We start from the raw sequence: 13,465 nt of genomic DNA, 5'->3' as shown, positions 1-13,465 counted from the left end.
AAAGGATGAGGTGCGGAGAATGCTTTTAGATGTCTTAAAAGAGCAATACTCCGATGCGGAAACTACAGAACCCGAACCACTAAGAAAGAAAATTATCCGTCTGCTGGTGGCATTTGACTCAGATGATGAAAATGAACATGCATCGGTCCATTCTGCTTTGGATCGTTATCAGGCAGAACCTGTCATCACCATGGATACGTGTATTCTGGAACGGTGGTTGAAGCATGAAGGGACATACGAATCTTTAGCGCATCTGACATGTAAATATCTTGCGATGTAGGCTACAACAGTGCCATGCAAACGCCTGTTCTCACTTTCAGGTGACATTGTAAACAAGAAGCGGGCAGCATTATCTCCTGCAAATTGTAACTAAACTTGTTTGTCTGAGCAATTGGCTGAAGTAGGACTGAGTGGACTTGTAGGTTTTAAAGTTTTACATTGTTTTATTTTTGAATGCAGTTATTTTTTGTACATTATTCTACATTTGTAAGCTCAACTTTCATGATAAAGAGATTGCAGTACAGTACTTGTATTAGGTTGTAATAAAAAATAAGTATAAAATGAGAACTGTACACTTTGTATGCTGCATTTTAATTTAACTCAATATATTTGAAAATGTAGAAAACATTAAAAATATTTAAATAAATGGTTTTCTATTATTAACAGTGCAATTAATCGCGATTTTTTTTTAATTGCTTGACAGCCCTACTAGAAACAGACAGTAAAAGATGAACACAAGCAAAGAAACAAAATATACAACTCAGTACGTTCCCAGCAACTATAGTGTGATGGATAGGGCACGGAATTGGAACATGGGAGACCTGGGCTCTGTTCCCTGATCTGCCACTGACATGCTGTGAGATTGTGGACAACTTACTTCCCCTGTAACTGTTTCTCCTCCCATCCTTTTTCTGTCTTCATTATTTTGACTGTAAGGTCTATGGGTAGGGACTGTCTCTTTCTAGGTATTTATACAGTAACTTCTACAACAGGGCATCAGTCTTGTTGGAGCATCTAGGTACTACTGTCAATAAAGGCATTTTTCTTTCCAATCTGCCTGGCTCAGCAACTCAAAATTTTTTCAATGGGATGCATGTCTACACTGGTGCTGAATTTGTTGATTTAGGGAGAAATGATATATTCTATTGAAATGTTATGTGGGCCAATCCTGGAGTGACTGGATATTGGTGCTCCACAGGACTTGTTATATTACATGAGCCCCACAGGCTTCTGACAATCTGAGGGAAGCTCAATCATGTCGGCAGGGGACAGTGGTACAGCAACAGCTGGGAATGACAGTGATTGGTTTAGTTCCATGCTAAGATTTTGTTTACCTGAGCACATCCTCAACATGTTTCTCATCTCCTCTTTTCACAGAATAAATGAGGAGACTCAGCAAGCTGCTGATAGTAAAAAACACTGCTTTTTCCTCTGGCACTACAGAGATTCAGATTCCCAGCTTTAGGGTATTGGAAGGGGGTGTCTCTGTACCCTTTTCCTGAGAGCCCAACAGAGGAGGTTGCAATCAAAAGGTGGCTCTAGGTGGCATGGTTTTCTATTTTTCTACCTTCTTTTATCCTTCCTGCCTCCTGGACTGGTACTGGAAGGAAGTTAAGGAAACTGCATTGGACAGCAGCAGCTCAGACTGCAGTTTATGTAGGTGCATATACTAGTGACATTAATGTACCTTGCAAATGATAGTTCCTAAGGAATTGAGAATAAAAGGCATATCAGCAGTGTAAATTTCAAGGGGCAGTCAAACAATTTAAAAAAAAGATATCAGGAGGGCAACAGCAGAGATGTTGCATTTGAAGGCTGTAATGAGAACTGTTTTTCTTTAAGATACAAAGCCAAATCAAGGAAACACTGACCTCAGTCCAATTCAAGGGAGAGATAAAACTTTACCACAACAGCCTACAGACTGACATAGAAAGTTTTCCCCACTTCCCCGCCATAGTTAGATATATATATCAAGGTGGGGAAAACTTTCTATGTCAGTCTGCAGTCTGTTGTGCAAAAGTTTTCTCTCTCCCTTGAATTGGACTGAGGTCAGTGTTTCCTTGATTTGGCTTTGTAGCTTAAAGAAAAACAGTTCTCATTACATATATAGATATAGATATATAAGGCCATTACCAATAATTCTATGCTACTGCCAAGTCCAGAAAGGATAGCTTGGAGCACAAAGTAGCTATTTCGTCTTCCTTCCATGCTGGTAAAACAGCCTCAAGAAAGAGTTGAAAAAGAAAAATGTAACTAAGGGGACTGGCCTTTTCACTGTTAAAAATTCATGTTTGAAGACTAAAACCACCATTGGATCTCAATGGAGGAAAATGGAATAAGGTAATGAGAAGTTCTTTAACACTTAAAACCTATGTTCCATGTTGGTGGCTCAGAAAAGATTGTCTTTAAAAGGCTGCTGTTAGTACTTAAGAGCCCTTTTCAGTGCTCCTTATGCAGAAACAATTCCCACCAATATCAAATGGGAGTTTTTCTTCAGTAAGGACTGCTGAATTGAGCCCGAAATAGTAAATTAGGACCAGATCTTGAAAACCCTTTCTGATATGAACAATTTTGATTAATACTAGTAATCTCACTGAAATGAATTAGGATTATTTTTGTAATGGTTGCTCACTTGAGTAGGATTATGACCTTAATGCAGACCTCCCCCTTTACAATGATGCAAAGTTTTACAAGAGGTAAGTACATGTGTAATCTAGAAATTCTGAGGAGCTGCACAACTAGGAATAATGAAATTAAAGAAAAACAAAACTGGGTTGAGTATTAGGGAAACTTGACAATGATCTACTGTTTTGTAGAACAGTCTCCTAAGGAAAGATCTATTGAGTGGGACATTTGAAACTGAGCTGGAAAAAGTACCTGAAAAAATGAACTGAAGGGAACATTCTGCACTGATTGTTAACACACCTCTCTTTCATCTCTAATTCCATAATATTGAAATGTATTTATATATGCAGTTGCAATAATGCTTTTTCTGTATGCCACAAAAATATGTCTATGAAATGTATCTGACAGTCCTTTTGACTGTGTTCCAATCTGAGAAAAATCTCCTTGCATTCTAATTTTTTTGTGTAATGAATACACAGGCAAAAATGAGTTGGCAGCTCCCCTCACCCCTAATATGTAACCCAAAGCAGACCAACTGTTAGACAAATGTGAATTTCTTCAAATGCAAGTATAATTTACTCATTAATCCATAGATATTTTCAAAATTACCAATACTCAAATAGAAGGCAGTTTTAATGCAGTTTTATGTGGTATTCAGGCAATATGTCAACCCTTGAATGACAAATATTTAGAACATACCCGTTCGTTTTTGTCTGTACAGAAGAGCCTGGTGTGATGCCTTTTCTGCACAACAATAAATGTAATTCCAGGCTGGTAGTCCTTTTCTAGTTTAATGCATGCTTCTCTGATAGCCAGCAATTCGTGGTGGAGAACCTAATTCAGAAAGAAACATAACCGACAGAAAAATGTGATAAATAAGGTGTATACAAAGTTAAGAACATCCAGCAGATTACAAAAATAATTATACTGCTACTTATTAGCTATTTAGGGCTTGTGGAGAAAGACATGGAAGTTCATAAAAAGCTGAATATTAGAAAGAGGACTTAGCATAACCACAAAGACTGGGGAAAGAAGAATGGGGTAAAGTCTGAGAACTGATTCAAATGAAGACAACAAGCATGGAGCTTACCAAATTTTATGAAATTTTTAATGCAATAAACTGAAATTATTTTAAGACTACTCAGTAAATATTTTTTTAAAATTAAAGCAGAAAAGCTATGTGTATATCTGAAAAAATATACTAAAATACTTCATTAAAACATGAGGCTTCTGAGAAAGAAAAATAAATACAAAAATGTGTTTGCCAATTTTGTGGGGGGCAAGTGGAAAGAGGTAATATATCAAGGTAGGATTTAGAAAAATGGGAGAAAAATCAGAAAAACTTAATTTTTTTTAAAATCACTGTTATTAGACTACACAATCAAACTTCAGTGTTAAACCCTTGATTTGGTCCCAGACACCAAACACATTCCCAATTTTCAAAACTGAATGACATTTAAAAATTTTCTTTTGTTGTGAAAGAATGTGAAATCCTTCTGTAAAAGGAGAAGTAATAAGATCCTGAAAGCTGTGATGATACTTTCCTTACACTGCTTGGCCAAGGCCTGAGAATTTTACAGAGAGGAAACCAGGTTTGCTTCTTTTCATAATTCCAATTTAGCACACTTTATAATCAAAAGTCATGCAACAACTCAAAGCATGAAGAATCTAACCTGTTGAAATTGCCCCTCAGAAACACCATCTCGGTAGAAAATAATGCGAGTTGGTTTAAATCTGGTTGATTTGTAGAACTGAATAAGCAGCTCCCTGACCATGGCAGCCAAGTCTTGGATGATTTCTTGACGATGCTGCTGGACACGCACAGTGGCACAGTATCGATTAGGGTGAGCATCCATGCTACCTACAACCTGTTTAAAAAACAAACAAACATATGATCCATGCTTAATACCACGGCACTGCAAAGGATCTTCTTTAAGGTTATTTTTAAAAATGAAGACTAATGATTCATTACCTCACTAAAAATGCTACAATCTATAATGGAGCATAAAGAAAAAAGAAAATGCAATCAAAATTATTGCATGCATGGGAAAAGTGTTCAGTATTGAGCTTTGGGCTACCTATGATTATATATAATGCTAAAACTGAAGATTTAATATTTTATTTGTGAAACAAATCTATGAACTTTGTGCTTTAAAAATTCCTTCAGTTTTTCAAAACACAATCTTAACATAGACTTTAACTAGAAAAATATGTTTTCACAACTGGTTCACAGCATAGGGGTGCCCTGGATCCCCAACTGCTCCTAGAGTCCCTGGTGGTCTTTGTGGCGAGGAATGGTACCACCCATCTGCACTTAGCTGGCCAATAACAATCATTCCTCTTGGATACAGACTTCACTGTTATCCACATCTTTGTCACTTATAAACTGGATTAATCCAGCGTATCAACTATCTTTGAAAACCACTTGCAAGGTTCAGATAGCACTTAATGCAGCAGCTTGTCTGAACGCATTGGAATGATCATCGAGAGCTCACTACACCAACATTCTATAGACTTTATTCAGCATGGGACTACCAGTGCATTTTTGGGGGATTACTGCATAGTTTGTGTTCACTATAAGACAATTCACCACAGCCTCCTTATGAACCACAAAAAGTACAACAATGGCTCCAAAATAGTACTGAGACACTCTACACAGTGTATTATAATATATGTATTATATTATGTACATATGGGAGGTTCTTACCCATGTTTTATGACATTACATTCAGACCTTTGAAAAGTTCCATTTTTGTGCAGTGTTTGCGTTATTGTATAAACTAGCTTTACCTCACAAATATCTGAGTAATTATTACTACAATAAACTCTCCAAAAGAAGTTTCGTTAGACTATGTAGTAAAATACTATTTAATACCATAGTGTAAGATAACAGTATCCTTCACAACCTCTAAAAACAAACTGAAGCTCAACTAAATTTAAACAGCAAAAGAAAACCCCCTCTGACAGATTACCACTGTTTACTCACTGCAGCAATGGAAGGCTTTTTTCCATCTCCAGCTGGTGGATGAGTTACATCTGCACCCAGGAATATGACAGGCTGCTGAAATACCGGAGGCCTAATGAAAAGAAAGTGAAAGTGATATCTAGCATTTACAGAATGCTTTTCCAATATTAACTAATTAATCCTCAACACACCTGTGACACAGACAAGTACTATCCCCTTTCACTCCTAATTGTTAAGTATTTGTATTGCAGCAGCAGCAAAGGTCCTGATCAGAGTCCCATTGCGCTAGGTGAGGAACACACACATACCGAGGAAGGCACAACAGAGCTTGCAATCTACTTTAATGGGTTTAATGGGGAAGCTAACATAAAGTTGTAAATTGTATTTCTTACAATGTATATATATATATATATATTTTTTTTAAAATCTTTTTCTGTCTGTTTTATAAAAAGATGACAAAGTCACGGAGCTTTAGATATTTCTCAGAGATGCTTCAAAGTAACTTTTACTGAAGTAACTCTCCATCAATTGTGTTGTGAGTTTTTGGCTAAATCTAGTCAGTTTGAAAGCTGACATTCTAAGAAGCAACAGAGGAAGTTCACTGACACACCAGGCTAGAAATTGTAAATTTCAACTTCCCCTCTCCCAACAAGACACTATTTTAAAGGGAGTTTTTGTTTTTCATCGGGGAGGGAACAGTGGGGAGAGTTACTGTGTAGACTCGGCAGCTAATTTTCAAAATTAAGTTTCTCAGTATTTCCAAAGGTGAAGAACACTCCATGTCCATCTTTCAGAAGAAATGCTTGACAATATAATTTTAAAACTAATAATTCAGAATAATTTTTTCTTTTCCTGGCAGAAATAACAGTAAATGACAATCAATTAAAACAATTCTATGATCAACATAAAAAAAATCCACCTGTTTAGAATGTCAATATCCAACACTAGACATGTTTTCGTGTGAATGGTTAGTTCTATTTTCATGAGAGAACAGTTTATTGGAATGAAAAGTAGGAACTTTATCTCTCTGGATGTCAGTGTTTCAAGTTGGTGGGTTTGCATGGGAGGAAAGAGCATGTCACTTAGTGAAGTTAAAATGTTGCCAGTGGTAAAGCCAAACTTTTGAGGAGAAAACGGTTACTAATCCACTGTTGTACTTTGCACATGTCCATTGCACTTCAGGTGTGCGTGCGTTGACTACACTAGTGTCAGAGATTTTTCCGTCAGCTGTACCCTTTGGGGTGTCACATGCACTCTCTGCCCCCTCGTGCTTCTGTGTGATGGCATAAAAGGGTGTATCTGCCCCTGTTCCCTGCAGTTCCTTCTGATAAGAGAGACGTTGATATAGAGGGGAAGGAGGGTGGGTTGTGGACTGGATATGTGCCACACATCTCGAAGAACTACCATTACAGAATGGGTTAATAAACTGTTTTTTCTTCAAATGAGTGCATACGTCCTTTCCACTTCAGGTGATTCACAGGTAGTTCAATCCGGGGATGGGACCGGAGGCAGGTAAATAATGGTTCAAGGACCATATGTCCAAATCTGGCATCATCTCTAGACTTCAGGAGTGGCATAGTGAAAAGCAGAAGTATGTACTCAAGACCAGCTGCAGTATAGGCACCCAACTCAGAAAGGCTGCAGAGGCTGCATGTGATCTTGTTGAATGTGCTGATCGGTGGAGTTTACATTCGCCACTGTAGCACAAATATATACAGGAGGAAATCCATAACGAGATTCCTTGGGATAAGACCATAAGACCTTTCATCCTGTCTGCAACTGCCATGAACAGTTGGAAGGATAACCTAAATAGTTTAGTCCCATCCATTCTAGCGTCCAATGTGTGGAACCTCTCCTCATCTTTACAAGTATGAGGCTTAGGGCAGGTCTACACTACAGCTGGGATCGACGCTCTGAGATCAATTCGCCGGCAGTCGATTTAGCGGGTCTAGTGAATACTCGCCAAATCGACAGCAGCACTTAACTCACAATGGAAGACTCCTATCTACACTTAATGGACTTCTCTGTGAACCTTCTAACTGGAGTATGGGTAATGGCTTCTGCTATGACTAAGCAAAATCATACATGTAATCACATGTAGAGAGTCAGTGGGGGAGCAGGAAATAGAATCCAGATCCTTTGCCTCCCAACCCTATACCCTTAAAGATATGTTCTAGTTCAAACAGGAATTAATTCAGGGAAGAGCTGTGGCCTATTTTATACAGGTCAGACTAGAGAGAATCACAATGGATCCTTCTGGCTTTATAATCATGGTTGCATACTTCATAGATTACAATCAATCTGTCAATAAGGGAATATTAATTTTCAAGATGACTTCTATTTGTCATTAAATACATAAGTAAACTGATCTGTTAAGGTTTATTTCACGTGAAAACTCTGAAATAGTATTGCAAGCTCAAATTTTTAAATAAAGCAGCAATATTTTTTCTTTATCAACTGACAGACTCCAATGGAATTTTTTTTTAAAAAGTAAAAGTATTTCTGTGCGGTATCCAAATATTGCAGCAGAATGCTATTACATTAAAATCTGAAAGTGAAATTGACTAGAAACTGATTATAAAACCAGAGTGAAGCATCATAAATTAACAAAAAGTAAATTCATTTTTAATAGTTTTAAGGTGATATTAGCAACAAGTTAAAAAAAAAGTCTAAACTATTTTAACCTGATTCATATCTCCCTTAGCGTATGGAAATAAAACAAAAAACACACCTTCAAAATCAACTTACCTTCCTTGTGGCAGTAAAATGTTATTTACTCCTCCTAATTTGACATTGATCTTTAAACAAAGATTGGACAGAGTTTGTGGTGTTGTTCTTTGCACATTTTTCATCTGAACACACTGTGTAGCCATCCCCAGCACAGTGTCACCAACACGCTTTACTTCCGCTGCCAAGAGACAAGGCAAAATAAAAACTATTCAGATATTCTTAAATAATAAATAAGAAAAATGGCATTAATTTAGCTATGTTCACTTTCTAACAGAATGTTATTGATTCGTTTGTTTAAACTTTTATTTTCTCCTCACTGGTACTGAGTTTATACTACCATCCTTCTACTGAAAAGATACGAGTTTTATTGGAGTCTAAATGTACAATAATTGCAGATTTATCATTTCGACTGCCCCCCTCCATTTTTTTTTTAAATACTGTTACATACATTTTAAAACAGTTTATGGGGGCACTGGTTGCAACTTCCTGGCTAAGGCTGTGTTTTGAAGTGGACTTAAGGGTATAAATTCCTATTTTGTTCCACATGTAGGTAACTTAATTTTCCAGTGAAATTTCAGAGCATTCATTTATTAGACCTTTGAATTTTTTATGCACTCTTTGTTTAACTCTGTGTAATAATTTACTATGAAGAGTTTGAAATTAGGCTCTAGCTGAAATCCAGTTTCTAATATTTTATTATCAACATATCTTTAAAACAATGTTGTGCATCTACACAGAAACTGGTACAGGTGAATCTTGACCAAATCAAATACAAAAGATGGTTTAAGACAGGGGTCTCAACGTCTTGCCCTGCGGACCATCTGTGGCCCAAGAACCTCCACACTGCGGCATGGGGAAACTTTTTAAAAAGTTCTTTCATCCGGCCCTCAGGGCTGCCGGCCGAAGGGGGGTGGGAGTGGGGAGGAGAGATTCACATGCCCCTCCCCCCAATGTTGCTCCATCCTGCTGCTCCTGGGACCCTCCCAGGGGTTGCCCTCAGCACCATGTCATTCACCTTGGGCGGCTCCGCTCCTCGCAAGCAGTTCCCTATCCCTGCTGTTGCTGGCGGAGCAGCAGAGAAGAGACCCATGCAGCCATGTTGCCGGCTGTCCGCTGCAGGCGCTGCCCCCCGCAGCTCCCATTGGCTGGGAGAGAGGGACAGACATACAATCACTAGTCGGCGGGCAGAGTCAGCCATGGAGGCAGCATCATTAGTTGCCAGGCAGAGTCAGCCATGAAGGCAGCGTCACTAGTCACTGGGCAGAGTCAGCAGGGGTGGCATGAGGCCAAGGGAGCGAGGGAAAAGGGTGGTGGGACTGGGAGGCAGGGCTGCCCGGGGGAGGGGCAAGTGAGGCAATTTGCCCCAGGCCCTGCAGGGGCCCCCATGAAAATATAGTATTCTATTCTATAGCACTGCAACTTTTTCTTATGGAAGGGGCCCCCGAAATTGCTTTGCCCCAGGCCCCCTGAATCCTCTGGGTGGCCCTGCTGGGAGGTGGCGTGAACACCATCTTCAGTGACATTATTGGCTGCTGGGAGAATTTGAGAACAGGCACTGGCCCTAAGATAAACTGAGTGAGACCCCTGGTTTAAGAGAAATTTTTAGGATCATTTTTAGGTTTTTGCCAGAGGTTGGTGGCTGGAGTAGATGGAGTTTTTTGGCGTAGCTGCATACAATTTTTGAGTTGACTTTTGTCAGTTTTCTTTGTTGCGTGGGTTTTTTGCCATTATTCTGCATAACTGAAATGTATCATTCAGTAGAGACTGATAGATAAAATCTTCCCTAGAGAAGCTCACAAAGAATTGCCCTCTATCAAAATGGTTAATGTCTGCCATTGAGAACAATGGGAATGAAGCCAACAAACTGCCATCAGTCAAGATGGTTACTATTTCCTTGCAGCCTGTGCAGGAGGAAGTTTAGTATGCCTTTAGCATAGATGGCCACCAGTGCCATGGATCACAATGGGAATGAAGCCAAGCTGCCCGCAGGGAAGATGGGATTCGGGCTATGCTATCAGGGGACAGAAAGGGGGACTATACTGGGCAGATGAATACAGGGGAGGAAAATCAGGGTTGTGCATGCAGGGAAATGTTGGGTGGTGGGATGCAGGTAGGAGACAGAGGGGAGGGGGAATAAGAGACTATGCGGCAGGATGTAGGGAGAACATGGGTGCCACAGAAAACTGGATGGGACAGGAAGTGAGAAAATTAGAGGATGGGGAGAGAGGATTAGGAGTGCGGATAATGATTGGGGAAAGGGATAGATATTGATAGAACAGCATTTACCCTCTCCTAGCCCCTGCAGTATGGGAAGTGGAGTCCTCTTCAAATCAGCCAACAAAGAGGCTCACATTTTTGTTTATGCATTCAAAGTTTAAATTCTTATCCCAAAACAATGACACACACATTTGGAATAGGCAGCTTCCTCCGGAAGGCTCAAGAAAAATTTGATGGTTTTGCCCCTTCCTTCTTATTAGCCCATATTTCTTTTTGCATCACTCGCCTATCCTCTATATTAATCCACCCTGGGTTAATTTCTCATCAGTCTTCGAACCAAGGGAAGATAAGGGGCTTAGTTTTTGCCACGTTACACTTAAGTGACTGAGATGTTGGACTGGATGCAGGGAAACAAATGGCTTGGTAGATTTATGAGTCATTAGACTAGACAAAGTACTTGAAGCCATGTAATAGTGGATGAGACTGCCCTAAAAAGGTGTGAAGTGAGGAAAAGAGATGGCTAGGGTAGAGTTTTGCTAAAAAAGAAGAAGAGGCAGAGCCACTGAAAGTGATGGAAACATCACATGGGTAGGCAGATTAGGTAAATCTGAGAATGCACCTGCTTATTTGAAGTATATTATACTTGTATACCTGTGTTTGTAACCTGCACTGGTTACCATTTTGCTTCTGAGTGCAATTCAAAGTGCTGAGTTTTGACCTACAAAGTCCTATTGGTTTGTGTCTTGCTGATCTTAAGAACTCCCTCTTTCCCCATGCACGATCCCAACAGTCATCATCTGAGGGCTAGTCTACACTTACCGCGCGGGTCGACACGGTGAGTTCGACTTTCCGGAGTTCGAACTATCGCGTCTGATCTAGACGCGATAGTTCGAACTCCGGAAGCGCTAGTTCGAACTCCGGTACTCCACCTCGGCAGCTGGAGTTAGCAGAGTCGACCTTGGAGCCGCGGAGTTCGGTTCCGCGGCGTCTGGACGGGTACGTAGTTCGAACTAGGGTAGTTCGAATTCAGCTACGCTATTCACGTAGCTGAATTTGCGTACCCTAGTTCGACCCCCATTCTTAGTGTAGACCAGGCCTGGGATGACAAAATCATCAAATCTCTAGATTTTAATGCGCTGGAGTGAAGAGCTTGGAAAAAGGATAGAGTCAGCTCTGGAATCCACTTGTCAATATGACAAAGCCTGAATTTATCAGAAAGCTCATGCTTTCATTCAGCTTTTTGCCAGAGGTTGGTGGCTGGAGTAGGTGGAGTTTTTTTGATGGAAGTACATGCAATTTTTGAGTTGATTTTTGTCAATTTTCTTTGTTACTTGTGACTTTCCGCTGATTGCAGGTGGACCCAGAGATTACAATGGTTGTATCTTTAATTAAATTTAAGAAGTAGAGAAAACTTGGCCTTCAGAGGTGGCCATGAGCTCAAGTTTCTATCTTATATTGTATGCCTCACTGGTAGTCTGGGAGAAAAAGGATAGGAGGAGAAGAGGGAAATAAAAATAAATAAAAAGAGATAGTTGAGAATTAAGAAGTGGAGAAGGGGTCAGCACCTTTGAAGGAAGGAAAGAAAATGTAAGACTCCTACTATTTCTTTGTGGAATTTTATCTAATTGCTTTGAAATTAGTTTTTGATGATGTAATTCTTCATACAACATACATAGTGGTGATTCAAACACCCTCCACCCCCCATATATGTGATCAATATGCACTGACCATAAACTGGAGTCTTCCCTGGCAGAATGACTACCACAAGCTGTAGCCCAGCATAGGTGTTCTTTAGATGTCTGAACATAGGTTCCACACTATCTGCACCCTGGGCATATTTACAGAAACATGGCTGCCCCTGGATTGGCATTCCTGCATCTCTTGATATCTTCCTCAGTTGTTCTGTGAAGGACCTATAGAATGCAGATACATTAGATTACTATGAAGAAAGAATGAAACATTCAGTTCTCAGTTATACTGGTACAATGCTGTTGACTTTGATGAGGTTGCATTGGCATAAAAATATGATCTGACCCAGTATGTGTGCATTTTTTCAAATGAACCAAATATCATTTAGCTGTTAATGGAGGGACAAAGGGGAGAAGGAACAGGGAGAGAAACTCTTTCAATGCTCCCCAATGTTGGAAGCTTCAATATGCACTAGCACTCTAATTCACTACAATAACACAGTGGGTATCGGGGTACATGTATATAAATCACACCATAATGGCAGAAATTATTTCTTTTTAATTTCTTTGTGACAACAGTGTCTGGAGGGCATTTCCTATTGGACTGAGCTAAATTATATTAATTCTACACAGGTAAACAAAGTCAATTTCAGTGCTGGTTTACTTACAGAACGCCAATATTTAGTTTTCTGACCTAAACCCAAGAGTCCTGGTGCTGTGGTCTAAGCACAGGTCTGAAAACCTGGTTCTAATCCTAGTTCTGAAACTGACTCCCCACTTTTGGCTTCTAGCAAGTTACAACCTCTCTGCTTCAATTTCCTCATCTGTAAAGTGGAATTAAGATACCCTTTGACTCCACAGTGGTTTTGTGTGGACTTCAGTTATCATATGTAGTAGTATCAGAGGGGTAGCCATGTTAGTCTGGATCTGTAAAAGCAGCAAAGTGTCTGCCGGCATCCGATGAAGTGGGTATTCACCCACAAAAGCTCATGCTCCAATACGACTGTTAGTTTATAAGGTGCCACAGGACTCATTGCTGCTTTTACATATGTAGTAGAATAGATAAATGCCAACTTATTTTTATTAATACTATCATCCTCCAAAAAGCAAGTCTCCAGAACTAATGCTAAATTCCTAACATCAAAGAGTTTCCCTTATCCTAAAGGGAAACTTGTCAACCAGATTTAGTTGAAATTAGTCAAGTTCAAGATCCTGAAGACTCCAGCCTAATGCTTGTTAC

General features: G+C 39.6%; 1 protein-coding gene across 4 annotated transcripts in view; it reads right to left on the bottom strand.

Annotated features, from left to right (window-relative positions):
- AGO2 (argonaute RISC catalytic component 2) overlaps window positions 1–13,465 on the bottom strand; it is a 122,855-nt gene that overhangs the window by 14,036 nt on the left and 95,354 nt on the right. For all 4 annotated transcript variants that reach the window (XM_045007412.1, XM_045007413.1, XM_045007415.1 and 1 more), the window contains 5 exons: window positions 12,266–12,450; window positions 8,339–8,498; window positions 5,612–5,702; window positions 4,299–4,493; window positions 3,325–3,459 (listed from right to left, as the gene is read on the bottom strand). In XM_045007412.1, coding sequence (XP_044863347.1) covers window positions 3,325–3,459; window positions 4,299–4,493; window positions 5,612–5,702; window positions 8,339–8,498; window positions 12,266–12,450 — 766 coding nt within the window. The remainder of the gene's footprint in view (window positions 1–3,324; window positions 3,460–4,298; window positions 4,494–5,611; window positions 5,703–8,338; window positions 8,499–12,265; window positions 12,451–13,465) is intronic.

Source organism: Mauremys mutica, chromosome 2 (assembly GCF_020497125.1).
Source record: "Mauremys mutica isolate MM-2020 ecotype Southern chromosome 2, ASM2049712v1, whole genome shotgun sequence".
Taxonomy (NCBI): domain Eukaryota; kingdom Metazoa; phylum Chordata; order Testudines; family Geoemydidae; genus Mauremys; species Mauremys mutica.
Note: the sequence above shows the minus strand (reverse complement) of the source record. Positions and strands in the feature narration are given on the sequence as shown.